This window comes from Knufia obscura, assembly GCF_036327395.1.
Source record: "Knufia obscura strain CCFEE 5817 isolate CBS 148926 chromosome Unknown scaffold_9, whole genome shotgun sequence".
NCBI lineage: Eukaryota > Fungi > Ascomycota > Eurotiomycetes > Chaetothyriales > Trichomeriaceae > Knufia > Knufia obscura.
Window position 1 is genome coordinate 436,000 of NW_027042695.1, and position 15,697 is coordinate 451,696.

The 15,697-nt window shown below is 51.1% G+C and overlaps 5 protein-coding genes across 5 annotated transcripts; 1 reads left to right on the forward strand and 4 right to left on the reverse strand.

Annotated features, from left to right (window-relative positions):
• Nucleotides 1-288: 288 nt before the first annotated feature.
• On the reverse strand, nucleotides 289-3,269 carry PMZ80_007497 (uncharacterized protein; the record flags this gene model as incomplete). The annotated part of the gene is made up of 3 exons (XM_064875905.1): nucleotides 289-2,619; nucleotides 2,671-2,782; nucleotides 2,830-3,269. The coding sequence occupies 3 exons, from the start codon at nucleotides 3,267-3,269 to the stop codon at nucleotides 289-291; spliced, it is 2,883 nt and encodes a 960-aa protein (XP_064728169.1).
• Nucleotides 3,270-6,238: 2,969 nt separating this feature from the next.
• PMZ80_007498 (uncharacterized protein) lies at nucleotides 6,239-6,866 on the forward strand (the record flags this gene model as incomplete). Its single annotated transcript, XM_064875906.1, has 2 exons — nucleotides 6,239-6,717; nucleotides 6,770-6,866. The coding sequence occupies 2 exons, from the start codon at nucleotides 6,239-6,241 to the stop codon at nucleotides 6,864-6,866; spliced, it is 576 nt and encodes a 191-aa protein (XP_064728170.1).
• Nucleotides 6,867-7,050: 184 nt separating this feature from the next.
• Nucleotides 7,051-8,505, reverse strand: PMZ80_007499 (uncharacterized protein; the record flags this gene model as incomplete). Its single annotated transcript, XM_064875907.1, has 2 exons — nucleotides 7,051-8,139; nucleotides 8,329-8,505. The coding sequence occupies 2 exons, from the start codon at nucleotides 8,503-8,505 to the stop codon at nucleotides 7,051-7,053; spliced, it is 1,266 nt and encodes a 421-aa protein (XP_064728171.1).
• Nucleotides 8,506-9,633: 1,128 nt separating this feature from the next.
• PMZ80_007500 (uncharacterized protein) lies at nucleotides 9,634-11,301 on the reverse strand (the record flags this gene model as incomplete). The annotated part of the gene is made up of 3 exons (XM_064875908.1): nucleotides 9,634-10,536; nucleotides 10,590-11,198; nucleotides 11,245-11,301. The coding sequence occupies 3 exons, from the start codon at nucleotides 11,299-11,301 to the stop codon at nucleotides 9,634-9,636; spliced, it is 1,569 nt and encodes a 522-aa protein (XP_064728172.1).
• Nucleotides 11,302-14,075: 2,774 nt separating this feature from the next.
• Nucleotides 14,076-15,665, reverse strand: rmt3 (Ribosomal protein arginine N-methyltransferase rmt3; the record flags this gene model as incomplete). Its single annotated transcript, XM_064875909.1, has 1 exon — nucleotides 14,076-15,665. One exon carries the CDS (start codon nucleotides 15,663-15,665, stop codon nucleotides 14,076-14,078), a length of 1,590 nt encoding a protein of 529 aa, XP_064728173.1.
• Nucleotides 15,666-15,697: the final 32 nt, after the last annotated feature.

Consider the following 15,697-nt stretch of genomic DNA (forward strand, 5'->3'; position numbering starts at 1 on the left):
TGAATTGGTTGGCGTTACTGTTGTCAATAGCTGGTAACTGGGGACGCTGGTAGCTCCGTAACATTGAATTTTCAACCATCTTTCAAAGCCTCGGCCAGCGGGCCGACGAACTGCTTGAAGGCCAAACTGTTGTCTCGCCTGGCGTTCCCGATCATTCTGAATATTGACGCTGCTCGTATAACCTCCCAGGAAACCCTCTCCGTCGTACCGAGGTGCCTCACGGGGCCAGTCAGACAACTATGGTGGCAACTGTCTCTATGCCGGTGACGCATCATATAAGCTTGCTTACTAGTCGAAACCCGATCGTCCACCCTGATTCCCTCTTTGGCGCGGATGTTCCGACCTACTGTCCGTGAACTGATCCATGAAACTCATTTCTGCATCCGTTGGTCCTTGCTGGAACTGCACTGGGGTTGAGCTCTGACTGAACTGCATCTGAGACGGATCCACATTTCCACCCATTGACATGAATTGATCATAGGCTGACAAAGGATCGTTGTAGCCGCTCAGAGATGACATGGGCATACCGGACATATCTCCCATGCCCATGCCGGACGTTGTCATGGACGTGGGTGGCATATAACCAGGATTCACGCCATGGCGGTGACTGTGGGTGTGACCGTGCCCATATCCATCCTGCGTCGAGGATGAACCTGTCGCCATACTAATATCGTCGCTGCCTGGTCCAGCTGTGCGTGGCGGCTTACTGGGGAGGTCGTCAACTGTCCGACCGATCTTTCCAACAGCATTCCGAAGCATCATATTCGAAAGCTGCCATGCTCGTGCAGCCGCAAGGTTGTCTTCACCCAAAGCGTGCAGCCATCGGATCGCCTTCTTCGCCGAGTCGATCATATCATCGGCCTGTTCTGGCATGTGATGGGCTCGGAACGAGATTTCGAGCATCAGTACGGCGACTGCCTGAACCAAGTTGTGCAGGATAGTTGTCCATGGCCCAACTTTCAGGAAGCCAACGGCATTCGGTGTGTCGGGGATGAGCGCTAGCTGGTCTTGTGCTGAGGTGACACATGTTATGGCCGCTGTGCGATTGAATTCTCGGCTTTTGGCTGATTGGCCCGGTATCTTGCGATCCAATCTGCACAAGCAAGGTCGGTGCAGAATCATTTTCGTACTATAATAGAAGAAGCCCAGCGATAGCCGCGCCTCGATGAAATCCTTGTCTCTCTGGCTGCGACGAAAGTCGAAAGCTGCAGGTAGCTTACGGTACCAATTATCAAGCTGCTCGTTAAGGTCCCCGATTTGGGATTGTATTTCAGACCATCGCGCCTGCACAGCAGTTGGATTGTACAGTCGCTGGAAAATTACTTGAGTGAGTCGAGATATTTGTACTAAGTGAAGAAAGTACAAGGCCATGTTGGGTCGGACGTCTTTCGCCCACTCTAACGTTGAATCAGCCGGCGACTGCGTTGACTGCGTCGTCGAAGGAGATCGTGACAATTCGGCTTTTGTGTTGGATCCCGAGCGTGAAGATGAATTGCTTCCTGCGGTAGTGTTAGCATTCGATGAAGGCATCCGATCCGTTGTCTGATGCTCTTTGCTTAGCAGCTTCTGACCAAGCGGAGTTTCGAAGTCTTCCTCCAGCACAGGCACAGGCAGAGGGCAGGTGCAATGATCGTCCAATATGCAATTGACACGGCCTGTCATGCCGCATAACTGGTGTTCCAGGGCGTAGAGGGACCACCATACTCTATAACGAACTTCCTTCAGCCCATTTGACAGATCATCACTATCGTTGCGCATGTTCAATGCTAGCGCGTTGCTTGCTCGAATTGCCATTCCTGTCAAACACCAGGCTCTGTTGATCTGATCAATTACGAGCAAGTAATAGGACATCAGTCCCAAGATTTGGATCATCTGTAGATCAGGGTGATTGAAAATTGTCTCGTCGGTAACGGCTAGCATGCGGGCTCTCGTGAAGTAGATGACGTGGTCCCGTTCGTCGCCTGCCCAGTCGGCCTGTATAAAGTGAGAGTACTTTGCGGCAATAGCGAAGATCAGATTGATAATGGCCAGCCATTTGCGCGGTGCTTGCTGAGCACCGTTCTTGGACATGAACTTGAAGAATTGGTTGTGCAGATTCATGCGGCCCACGATAGGAAAGGCCGGGTGGACGCGCTGCATGTAGGTATTGAAAAGCATGCGGGCGTGGTCGTTGGTAGGCATTTCGTAGGGGGCGACGGCTTCGTAGGCGAAGATGTTCAGATCATTCAAGTGGTAGCTCGAGTCCTGTATGGTGAAACCTGAGTCGGCTTCAGGAAGAGCTACGTCAGTGGTGTTCTGAGACATATGGCTACGGAAAGACCGACCAGCTAACTCATAGAGGCGTTCCTGGTTGGCGTCCTGTGCAGACGTCCCCTCGCCATATTTGTTCTCTTGCCGCAGGCGCTGCAGCCAGGTGATATCTGAATTCTTCCCCATGTAGCCCGTGGTCTTTGCACCTTCTCTTGTAAAGTCCTCCTCGGTTCTATCGAGGGCACCCGTAGAGCCTTCGCCGCCACTGACTTCGGATTCTGCACCACTGGCTTCTGAGACGCCATCAGGCTCTACACTGGGCAATGTTGCGCCGTCGGTCGTGGCTTCGTCCGGGTCCATCTGGGCGGCCTAGTATTGTCAGTACTCGTTCTCTTGGTGAAGCGGTGGTTGGGGTTTTACTCTTTCTAGAGTCGTCCTGATCAGGTCTGCATCCGACTCGGATACACGGCCTGAGAGTCCTCGTAAGATCTTCTCATAGTCTGCGACCTTGTCTTGCAAACTTCCAAACTGCCTGTAGGGGTCAATACTCGCATGCTAGCATATGGTGGTAGATCTCACTTCTTCACACGATCCCTCTTACCGTCAGCGTAATAGCATTGTATTTTGAAGTCCTGACAATGTCTGCAGGCGGGTCTCTCACCACTGCATTTGGTCTTGCGATTGCGACATGGTTCGCAAGCATGGGTGACTCGATGTCTTCCTCCACTCTTTGTATTGCCGTCAACACCCTCGAGTGATCTTTTCAATCTGGGTATTGCCACCTTGGCTGCTTTTGATGAAGGTTCGCTACCCGACATAGGGCCAGTCGCCGGCGACACTGGTGGTCCTGGGGTTCGAAAATATGGTTGCGCAGGCGAGGGTGCGGAAGGTGTAAACGGGGTCCGTGGCGTCGCTGAGGGCCGAGCGCTGGAGGGGGTGTCGGAGGGCAGATCGCTTGATCCTGTCGATTTACTAGACGATTCCTGTAGCCCAGGCAATTGTGGCGGGTTAAAGACCATGTTTGTCTACTAGTGATAGTGAAGGTCGTTCACTCGTGCTGCTACTGTACGTTCTTGTCCGCTCGTGGTTTTCTGTTTGTGATGTTTTTTATTGGACGGCAGTGACGTCCGAAACGAACCATGTAGGTACCTAGAGCATGGTTCAGGCCCACATGGGTATGGGGTTAACAACGGATATGATCGCCGAATCGAGGATGCACAACTTCTACCAGGCCCTTCAAGCAGGTGTCTCGCAGATAGAAAGGACCCTGGCAGTTAACCCGGCCGGCTGGCGAGGGCTGTGACCTCTCAGAATGACTGCGATTCGTCCAGGAAGCCGGAAATGTTTCGCCGGATACTGTAAAGATATTCTTGTGGGATTCTGCTTCTTTGCTGCAGACTGTACTGTACTGCACCAGTACTCGAGTGTGAACCTCTGACCCGTGTAACGTGACCTGGATTTGATTCCGCGTTGCTCGCCCTTCGGGACTGTCTGATAACTCTTTGTTACTCTCTGTATACACGGTGGGCATGTTCAAGGACAAACCGCTCCGAAGGTCAGAAGTAGAGTATTGGGATCATGGCAGCAAGCTGTGCGGAACATGCACGATGACATTAACGAGAATACGGCAATCAGTGACAATCACGATCTGCCACGTTCGTGCGTTTAGCCGGACGATCGCAGTTTTATTCTTCTACAAGGCACACTATAACTTGCGTGTTTTTGTAGCTCGTTACTTACATAGTAATCGATTTTCAGATTTACCAATCTCGAATTACTATGTTGTTGGCATTGATATGCGCGCAGTCGTTCATCAGCACTCCCTAACTAGACCTTGTAGTCCCGGCAGTCGTGTCGGCACGCATTCGGCGCCGAAGTTTTCTGGATCAGAAACACATCCAGATATCACGTGGCTATGGTTCGCTACTGCGTCATTTTGCAAACCTTGAAGAGGCGCTACGGGAATAAAATTCCGGTCTCTTTTAGCGCGGGCTTACTACAGTAGTATGGCCATCTGCCACTCTTCTGTACGGAGTATTAGCATGACTGCTGTGGCCGCTGTTGGGCAGTTACGACCCACGTCATTACATATACTGGCTGTACCTCTCCACCAACCTTACCACCGCCATACCTCTTACCAGCATACTATACACTACAGTACCCACACCGCCTTGCCTGCTGAGACACTATTAGTAGTTGGACGACTGGTGGTTTTGATGTCTCGGGCGGAGCTCTGTCTTCGGTGAACGTTGAGTAGAGTATAGCGGGGTCTGCAGCATTTGACAAGTAGCCGGACCAGCAGGCTCCTGAACCCCTGTGGTGACTGCCGCAGCCCGTGATGGTCGAACGAGCTTCAGGACCTTATCAGAGCCCACTTTGGCCTCCGTGATGCAGAAGGGTCAGCCATAGACGCACTCTCATTGTCAAAATGACTAGACTGCCACATTCGGTATGCAATGCTCGATGTAAAAGACCGTACAAGCATTTCCACACCTCTCGTCGTGGTGAATTTTTATTCCAAGTGCTTCATGAAGACAGGCGTCCTCTTCAGGTCTCGTTCATTTCCAATACGTGAGTCCCAACTCCCACCTTTAGTTGAAGAACCAGCATTTGATGGTCGCCACGTCCGACACAACGGAGAGAGTTTGAGCCTTGCCACAGTAGCTGAGCGATAGCCATGCCAAAGCCCTCGATTAGCCGCAAGTCATCTTTCTTGTGGCACTCATCAGGGCGCTATGCGAAGAGTACTGCCGTAACGATGAGCGAATAGACGCGTTAATTGCATTGCAAGGGTCTGGCCGATTCAGGTCTTCATATATGCAGCAAACAAACGATGAAATGAACACAAATTAATTGTTAAGGCATAGCTCTTGCGGGTATACCATCGCTTGCGCAGTATTCCATCTCACGGCGCTGCTTCTGTTCGCGGGGTGCGCCGGGGTGATACCGCACGTCCCATCTTAGACTCCATGTGGATGATACACCTCACATCTGTCCCCAGACCTGCGTCTTGATCTTCAATGGCTCCGTCAACAAGCCGGCCTCGATCTTCGGTAGATCTAATTTCCAGCTGCTGTCACCACCATCACTCCTATTGGCAATCTTATCGCAAATGTATGCCACAAGGAACGGGAGGCCAAAGGCTTGAGCGGTCCATCTATACAGAGCTCGGTGGCTTGCATGAGACGATGTCTGGAAGGAGCGTGGTTCGGGGTGGTAAGCCCGACACTGGCGAGGGGCAGCGCGTCCAGGCACTTTACGCGCCATGTGTCGAAACATGGAAGGCGCGATTCGGGCCATGCCGGAGACCATCAGTCACTCGAGCAAAAGCTGCTGTACAGGAACAGGGCTTCTTGTAGCTCAGACGTCGATTGTTTCGAAACACGAAACACGAAAATCTCAATGTCATGTATAGAAAGGAGGAACTGAAGACCTTCCAGAGCCATTTTCGTAATAAAGAACGCAGGCAAGCCCCGCATCACTGGCACGCTAAGCTTTATCGATACAGTGGCTCCTCAAGCTTCGTGTGGAGATGCTGAAGTCCCCAGCAGTTCCAGAGCTTCAAGTGCCCGTGCTCCTAGGCACCCATGCAGGCTTCGATTCCCGATAGTGATAGGCAAGCTCGAATACAACCACAAGACAAGCTGTGCGAAGCTGTTCGGGGGTCGCACCAGTGGGGAGCTTCACGATGACTTGAACTTCACCGATGAGCAGTCTGCGCGTACATGCCGTGCCACGATCCTCCAAGTTCAACCATTGACTTTCGGCATGTGGAAGGGGCATGTCTGCAGCAGACGCAGCTGAAAGGTAGGAATGCCGTGGGGCCGGATGCTGTACAACGCTGTGTCTGTTGAGCTTCTCCATCCTTTTTACCTAGTTCACCACCAGAAGTTTGTCGGATTGTTCTAAACTCGAGCAGCTCACCACTGCCGAGCTTACTGACGGCAGCTGCAAACAATTACTTTTCACTCGAAACCTCGTACTGATAATGGCGACTTCCACATCGGGGTCCTCCGGGCAACTCTCGAACCTACCACAACTCCACCGCTTCATCACAGGCCACAACCAATCCGGGGAAGCTGTCGTACAAGCTGACAATGACTTCCAATGGAAGCCCTACGACAATAACAACATGGCATTCAGCGTCGTCTACACCACATCCTCCATGCCTGCTGATCTGAACAACGACCAGGACCACAAAGAGCATCAGGATCTCTTATCATCCGGCAACCTTGGCCTCGTGAATCCTAACGGCACAGTGATCAGATGTGTCGACTTCAAGCCGGGCTATAGCTGTGCTATGCATCGTACCCAGAGCTTGGACTATGGTATTGTGCTGGAAGGTGAGATTGAAATGTTACTTGATTCGGGCGAGAAGCACCAGATGAAGAGGGGAGACGTTGCGGTTCAGAGAGCGACGCAGCATCAGTGGAGGAACAAGAGTGATACAGAGTGGGCGAGGATGATGTAGGTCCTTTCCCGATTACCATTCGCCCGTTTATGCTGACATCCCAACTAGGTTCGTGTTGCAAGATGTCAAGCCGCTGACGGTGGGCGGAAAGGAGATGAAGGAGGACCTCGGAGCAACCGGTGATTTACCCTCAAGCGGAAATTAATGCAGGTCAGATTCGTATCTCTAGCACCCACTTGATAGCAGGAAGGCAGTCGTAAGCACATGGCCTTGTCTAAGGAAGGCGGCCACCTGGGAGTCTGAATACATGGTAGACCGATGTCACAGTCTCTTCCATACTAGCAACATTTCAATTCGATAGCTCTTACTCACGCAGGTAGTGCGACCCTTCACTTCTCGTGCCCCTGAAGTTCCACAGCAGGCAACACCACCCCTCTACACTCCCCAAAACCAAACACAACCTCCCCATTCCCATCCTCACACCACGCACTCATCACAACCTCATCCCCATCCTTCAACAACGTCTCATGCAAATCACCCGGTAAACTTTCCATCCTCGCATCCTCCAACTGTCTCTCCCAAAGACAACTCAACCCAATTTTCTCACCCCTCTCATTCGTCCTACTACTACTTATCGTACCCGTCCCAAACACATCCCCAGCACTCAACCCCTCCCCCGCACTCGCCAAATGCGTAACCATCTGCAACGGCGTCCAATGCAACTCATTCAAATTCGACCGGCTCACCACATACTCCTTTCCACCCCTCACCAGCCTCGCCTCAACATGCACATCCCACGTCGCTCGATCCCCGTCCCCCCTCCACTTTAAATGCCCCAACGGCGCCGGCTCCTGCTCATAGTGCCGTGCACAAGCAGCAACCCCCTCCAACGCCTCAACCGGCACAATCCACGCACTCACACTCGTCAAACTCCCCTTCGAATGAAACGGTCCCAACGGCGCCATCTCAAAGAACTGAATCTGCCGTGCCGACCAATCATTCAGCAGCGTGAACCCAAAAATACATTCCTTCGCCTTATTAATATCCAGCCTCTGACCGCGCGGAACACCACCGCAAATCCACACCCCCATCTCCATCTCAAAATCCAACTTCCCCTCCGCCTGGAACGTCGGCGCGTCACCCTTGTTGACAGGGAAGACCCCACACGGCCGTGTGATCGGTGTCCCGCTGACGGCAAGACTACTCGTGCGCCCGTTGTATACTTGAGGTAGATGGTACCAGCCTTGAGCGATATCGAAGCCGAAGATCGCGCTGCAGTTGGCCGCGTGTTCGTGGCTGCAGTAGAAGTCGCTGTAGTTTTGGGGGTGCATGGGGAGGTGGGTTGTGCATTGGGTGAGGGGGGTGAAGATGGTGTGATTCCGGAGATCGGGGGTGGTGGATTCGAGGTAGCTGGTTAGGCGCTGGCGGAAGGTAAGGCGGGTATGGCTGGGGAGGGCGGCGAAGGCGTTCCAGGTGGACTGGGAGGTGGAGTTAGTGGGTTGTGTGTGGGTGGTGTTGTGTGGAGGTTAGGGTGGGTTTTCTGATCTTGGTGGTGTGGTGTCATAGGGCTACTTGAAACTGTTGAGTTCGCCGGTCGTACTCGCTCTGACTAGACTCTGGGATCGGATACAGAATATGAGGAGTTGTGCTGTGCTGCGCTCACCTACCTTGTTTAGTACGCCGGCTTTGAAGCCGGGGATATCGTCGAATACACCGTGTGTTTCTAGGATGCCCACATCGATCGCGTAGTTTTTGTATGCTATCGCTTGATAGGGTCTAGGGTTCTCTTCCGTGGACACAATGCCATAAGGGAGATTGTGGATTGTGAATGGGGTCGAAGTCATCTTAGGCAGACGACTGCTTGGACAGTGGCCTGATCAACAGGAGTATCTGAGTTTCTTCTCGTGGTATATGCGTGCTTTCGAGTTGTTCATGGAAGGTGGGGTGGGGTGAGGTACTCCGTACGACTCGATGAGTGATGCGCTCGCCTAGTTACAGTACACTCTGTAGTACACTTAAGATCCACACATCTCTAACTACCGGAGTTAGCTAAGATGAATTCTACTGTAAATTACGCCTAATCTACTTACTTAAGACCGGGTTAATAAGGGCTATAAAGCTGTAAACGATCCTACGCGATAGCGGCCTTTATATTAGCTACTAAGAATAGAAATTATAAATAGCTAGCTATTCTATTATCGCTATTAATAACATTTATCTCTATAACGCTATTACCGCTATTAAGAGGTCGATTATATAGGTTAATAATAAAGTCGAAGCTGAAACGATTAGTAAGCTATAGGTGTAAGAGAAGATCGTTTAGTAAAAGCTTTAGTAGCCTTACCGAATAGATATAATATATAAATTATAGTGAGGGTTAGCCATAAGTGGTTTGGCTTATGTATCTAGCTTAATATAGTTAAGCTAATTAGGGTGGTGTACTGCACGGTGAACTGCAAATAGGCGAGCGCATGAGTGATGTGACGATCGTACAGGGATGCTAGCAGTGGCTCCGGCGCTTCGGATCCGCCGTGGAGACGGTGCACGGGTGGCTTAAGGCTTAGGAGGCCTAAAACTAGGTGCTTCTGGCCTGGGACACGAGATCTGTAAATCAGGCCTGCCAGGTCTGGTGGGAAGAAACTAGGACCAGGTGAATTAATGCCAATAATGACCCGGAAATCACGCTGGGCGTTTTGTTTTTCAAATGAATGTGATCAATGTCAAGTTCGGATTCGTTGGATTTCTTCCTCCTCAGCAGGGTTCGCCTGAGTATAGTTGACGGCCGTGGCTGCTCGCCCAGGGATAGACGACAAAATCGAAGATGAGTGGCACCCAAAACAATTCTCTACTGACATTGGGACGCAGTCACGTTTAGAGACCTGCGTTGCGGTATTCGTGAGAGACATCTCCAAGATAGTGGCTAGCCGTCCCTTGCACCAATCGTGATCAGTGGCCACCTTTGACAGAGATCATCAACCCTGTACATGCTTTCTGAACTCAACCATGGGGCCATCACGTTCCACCACAAACACATCGCGCGTTTCGTAGAGCCCATTGAGCCCTTCCCCAGTGTTGTCACCTTTTGACAACCTCACGTCGTATAGCCAGAACACTCGTCCAAGGGCAATGCTCAGCTCGTTGTATGCCATAGGCTTACCTACGCATCCTCGATTGCCTAGACTGAAAGGGCAGAATGCTGTCTTCGCCACCGCGATCTCCTCAGGATTCGTGTACTCGGGCAACCACCGCTCAGGCATGAACGTAAGGGGGTTGGTGAAATACTCCTCGTTCATGTGTAATGCCAATATAGAGGAGCCAACGTTCGTACCCTCGGGTAGCGGGATGCCATCAACAGTCATGCCGCCTTTCATCACCTCTCGCCCGAGTGAACCCCCGACAGGTGGCGCAAGACGGAGACATTCGTCGATCACAGCTCTCAGGTAGTGACAGCTGCTGAGCTTCGGTCCGGTGACAATGTTATTAACGTCGTCGAACGTTCCTCTGAGCTCTTTCTGTAGTTTTTCTAGAACAGCAGGGTTGCGCGTTAGGTAGTAAAACGCCGCAGCCATGGTCGCAGAACTTGTGTCGCTGCCAGCAACGATGAGTAGGCGCAGCTCCGCAAGCATCTCCACCTGCCCGTATCCTTCGCCGCTTTCGGGGTCTCTGGCTTGAGATAGGTAGTGTACGAAGTCCTTGCGCGGTTCCTGCCCACTTTTCTCGCGCTCGGCGGCCGCGACAGCACGGTCTTTCAGCGCACCTCCGGCAAAGCTTCGGAAATGCTGCATGGAGCGATATGTGCCAGGCAGGACGTATTTTTCGAAGGGAGTATGCTCCTGGATGTACTTGAACAGGTCTAGTACTGGAGAATTGCCGATCTAGACATGGGTAATTAGTGCTGAGCTTGGCTTTGAGAAACAGTGATACCTACAATATTCAACATTTGCGCCCTTATCAGCATGATCTGGGCTACGCTTCTGAGTTTATCTGACTCCAGCATACCGAACGGCTTGCCGAAGCACAAGTCGCCGAGCACGTCAAATGTGACATAGTTAGCCCAATTGGCCATGTTCTTTGGCTTCGTCCACCCCTTTGTCTCGTCAGAAGCATCCGCGCCGAGAAGTGCCAACCACCTGTCGATTGTTTCAATCATAAATGGCTCAAGGTTCCGTAAAGCCTGTTCTGAAAAGGCGTAGTTCAGGACTCTTCGCTTGAAAGCATGAACGTTCTTGTCGATAGCTGAATGTGTTGAGACACTGCCCTGATCCCAGAGAAACCTGTACTGTGTGTTCTTCTTGATAGGATTAGTCTTGGCGTTCGTATACAGGTCCTTGAGACCGCTGGCTGTATTGATGACCAGATAATCCGGCCTATACCGATAAACATTTCCGTACTTCTTCTGGCATCTATACTGATCGATGTGTCTGTCCTTTAGATAGCAGTGATATGTGTCATACAATGGTGTGATTTTGGCTAGGAAGGGCCCAGGATATTTCGCCAGGGGATGAAGAGTCAATCGGTAGAAGGTGAGGCCGAAGAGCTTTGATAGTGTCAGTAGGGAAGCAACAGCTCGGCGATCTACTGACACAAAGCACCCATGTAGCCAGAGCGGCCAGCGCCAAATTGGGTATAGATAGAAACATTCCGTTGTTGGAGAGTAAGAACTGATGTTGAGACTGGTGTCCGAACGCGCGAAGACAGCAAGGTATGATATATGCTCTGGGTGGATGGGAAGCCTTGGTACGCCTAAAAGCGCTGCTAAGTGGAACGTGCTTGGAGAGGCGACAAAGAGCCGAGTCTCGTGCCCCCAGCGTATCCAAGTAAGTCCGAGGCGTTGCTTCAAGGAGCTTGGCAGTAAGATGCTTGCAAATCCTCGAAGCTTGTGTGCCCTGTCGGTGGTGGGACAAGCACTCCCTATCTTGATTTATGATTCGCTGCCGATCATCATTCAGGCATCTGATGGTGGAGCCGAAGCTCGTCATTCGAGGCCGAAAACAGCTAGCGAATGTCAGCACCGCCAGACAGGATAACACGGCAGGGACGCAATACCTTCGCGCTTATATCGCACCGTTGCATTTGGACAGAGTGTTCGGTGTTTCGCACAGCGTAAAGCATCCACTCTTCTTCCATAGGATCTTGATCGACGTACATGGCCCGAGCGGAAGCTGGATTTAGGCTGTAAGATTCCCTTGATGTTGCACAGTATCGTTCGGCAAGCTGAGCGGAGCGATGCTTGGAAAAAGTACCATCTATATCCTGTAAAGTTCACGAAGTGGTAACTACTGGAGGCAATGCGGAGTCGTCGCTGGATTGTGCGATTCGGCAGTGGCTGTTGTGAATTGACATCGTGAGGGTGATGGGTGGCCTGGTATAAATGCAGTAAGAATTTTGCTCATGACGGGAAGTGGTACCCGTATGAGCGAAGAAGGACTTCATCGACCGACCTTGGTCCTTCGAGAACTGAATTCTGATAGAGCATTTTGGAATGCATGCCAACAGTGGCCGTTTAAGTTCCTTCAACAATCAATGCTGGACTTGAGCGAAAAGTCAAACTATTGTAGGTTTTGCGAAGGGCTTGACAGCACACCATTCGTCTTTCGTGAGAAGCCATGAAACTTCGATCTCATCTTCCTGTTGCTCAATGTTTTCAATGCCGAAGATAGGTCGGTGTCAATGGCATGCATTTGTATTGACCGTTGCGTTGTGTGTCAGAAAGACAAAAGCGAAGATCTGGTGATGCTCACTGGCTCATAGGCCTACTCGTTAGTTTTGGGCTTTGGCGAGTGGAGTTGCGGACGCGTGTGTCCGTTCTTTCAGGCTTGTTCGGCGTTCAAGGCTCCCGGAAGTGTCCGCGAGAGCTGTCGCGTTTTTGAGCTCAATGACACAAGTAGCACTGACAACAGCGGCAGTTTAAATTGAACGCGAGCTGCCAGTTTTCGCGATTCAAAAAAACACCTTCTCGGCCAGAAGAGTTAGATGATGCGCGAACATACCTTACATGTGCATGAATTATAGTGCTCATTGTCAACGATCTCGCGACACGATTCGACGCACAAAAATGGCCAACACACTTCTCACGATGATCAGTGAATCTGTGTCCACAATCACTAAGAATTAAGGAGCTCATATAATCGCCCCAAGATACTGTGCTCGTAGTCAGCGATACCGAGTGCAGCTGACAACGTGATGGGACATCCACGTAACGCGAAGCAAGAGATAGGTATTCGACAAGCAGGTTCTCAACCTTGACCGGATCAATTCACCGCGAATGGGGGCCAGCGCATGATATTGCTGATTCGATCTGCGTCGTCGTCTGTTGATAACTTCTAGCAAAGCAATGGTGGTGGAGCTTGACGGAAGGCGCAGTGTTTCAGTGCGCCTGAAGGACGAGTCCCTGGCACAGAACACAACGTGCAAGGTTAACGGCTTTGGCCAATGAGCACTACCACATCCCGACCAGGTGCAACAGACTTGGCAGCCAAGACAGCGACGGAAGATACTGTATCAAACAACTGCAAACTTAGGTCGTCACCATTCCGCGAGCATCTATCTACATTGCTACATCTTCACAGAGACCAGCACGATGATTGGCAAATTCGCAGGCGATAGGCATACGCTCATCGCGAGGACGGTAATCCTCACAATCAGCTTCATCGCCCTGGTTTTCCTCATAACAGCCATAGCGCTACAGCAAGGCTTTTCGGGCACAGGAGATGGCTGGGGCTTAACAGCAGATGGAATGGCTCTTGGCCCGGTAAGTGGTGGTTCACCAAGAAACTGGTGTGCTGGAAAGCGTTCCCTTTCCGCCTTCCGTTTCTGACTTTCTCCTGTTCAGGTCGGGTGGTCCATCATTTGGACAACCACCTCACTCTGCATCAATTTCTGCGGCAAGACATATCATCCCGGTGTTGACATAGCGCTGGAATTTGTGGCGTTCGCCTTGGGAGTCGGTATGGTTTGGATACTGATCGATTGGTTGTCCACGATCGGGTCCTACAACACCTGCAGCGAATACTACAGGGGTGATCGAGATATGTGCAGCGCGACACGAGCGCGGGTGCTGAGGGCAAGTGAGGTCATTGCAGCCACGATGATCCTGATTTCGATGTGAGTCAAGTATGAACAGTTGCTCAACGCATTACTTACTCATCTTAGCTTGATACACATATATTTGTTTGTCAAGGCTTGTCGAGCTACAAGAAAACTGGACGTCGAACGGAAGCGTGCGAAAGCTGAGAAGAAGTCGTCTGTTCAGCTCGAAGAGCAAAACAAGCATTTGCAGGCTTAATCGCATCGACCTGGTCATGCTATGATAGCCAGCAGTAGTATCTAATGTCTAATGTCTAATACGCGCGCAGCAGTATACATTGTTGACCATAGGATTTTATTCGCGAACATCGCATCACATGCGAAAAACTCAGTCGATATGCCACGACTGAGTCTGAGCTTGTGAATTACCAACGGACCACTGCATCTTGATGCTCAGACCCCTCGCGTCTTTTGCCCATTTGGCGAATGCCACTTTGCCTGTCACTGGCTGTCCGTTGAGCACGGTATGGGAAGGCTCAGTGAAGCATATTCCCTGCTGCCAATGAGTTGACTCAGCATCCGGTCCGGTCGTGAATGATGTGATACCTCGATTTCGTGCAGTTTCCACTTCCAAATTTTCTGTCTCTGTTGAGGGTGACCTCGCAAAGAAGATGTCAAACCAGAGCACAAACCCATCAAGCCGCTCGGAGATCGCCTCCGTGGCAATACCGAAATCTGACTCGAAGCTCAGCTCCTGTACTGAAACCTTATGCAAGTCGAACAACTTGAATGTTACTGCCTTGCCACACAGATCGTGGTCTACAATCTTGATTAGACATTCGTCCTTTGTGCGCTCGATCATGGGACGCATGTTGAAACCGTAGACATCATTCCAGAAGTCTATGTGTGACTCTCGCAGATCCGAATCTGCCAGCAAACCAACCTTGAGACCGGCATGGCTTGGAACCATGAGCCCACCGGGCACCAGATATTTGTCTCGCGCGTAAATAACCGAATCGAGCATAGATTCGTATAGCAGCACGTAGCCCATCCATTCCGACACAATTATGTCGACCTGAGCCACGGGGAGCTGCACTTCTTCTATCTTGCCTCTGATGCATTGGATTTTGTGATCGAGTTGGTTCGTTCTGATGATCTCTCGCGCCGTATCGATAATGTTGGAATTGTCGACTGCGATCACCTGCTTTGCTCCAGCTCTTGCACAGAACATAGACAGTATACCAGTGCCGCAGCCTACGTCCAGGACTACCTTGTTGTGGAAGAGGTCTTTGTTGTCATAGATGAAGTCTCGATACGCGTCGGTGCGTATTTTGTCTTTGAGCATCGTTTCGTGGATGGCATTGCCAGAATAGGACTGGAAGTAGTCTGCGTCTTGTTGCTCAGCCCTGCTCTGCAAGTCCGGCAATTTCACATCGCTGCTTTCTTTTGTGTCGATGCCAAGCTTCTCGAACTTCTCCCCAAGATATGTTGAAACGTCGTCCCTGTACGCATCGAATCGTGCTTGCAGTGCTGCCATCTGCTCCTGCAGCTCCTCGACTTGACTGTTGACTGGAGTTCTGGTTTGGGCAAGTATGCCTTCGAGGTTGTAAAGAACAGCGTCACTTTCCATAGCAGGCAGAAGGTAATAATCATCATCAAAACAAGACTTTGAGGACAGATCTGGGACAGCATTGCCCTGTGATACTGACCTTCGAACGTAATTAACGAGCTTCACGAGGCCCATGAAATCAAGGTCATTTTCGCGTTGAAGCTTCCAGACGTCAAATTCATACTTGGCTTTGCAATGCTCAAACATTGCTACAACGCTGTCAAAATCATTGTCATCGAACAACGACACGAACGACTCCGGGACAGCGTCACCGTCAACGTCTTCCCAACCCTCACCGTCAACATCGTCAACATCGTCGTCGGAAGAAGATGCAACCTCTGGGTCGATAGAGCTTTTCTGGACCGACATGACTGCCCGCACTGTGTCTCTGCAGAGCTCAC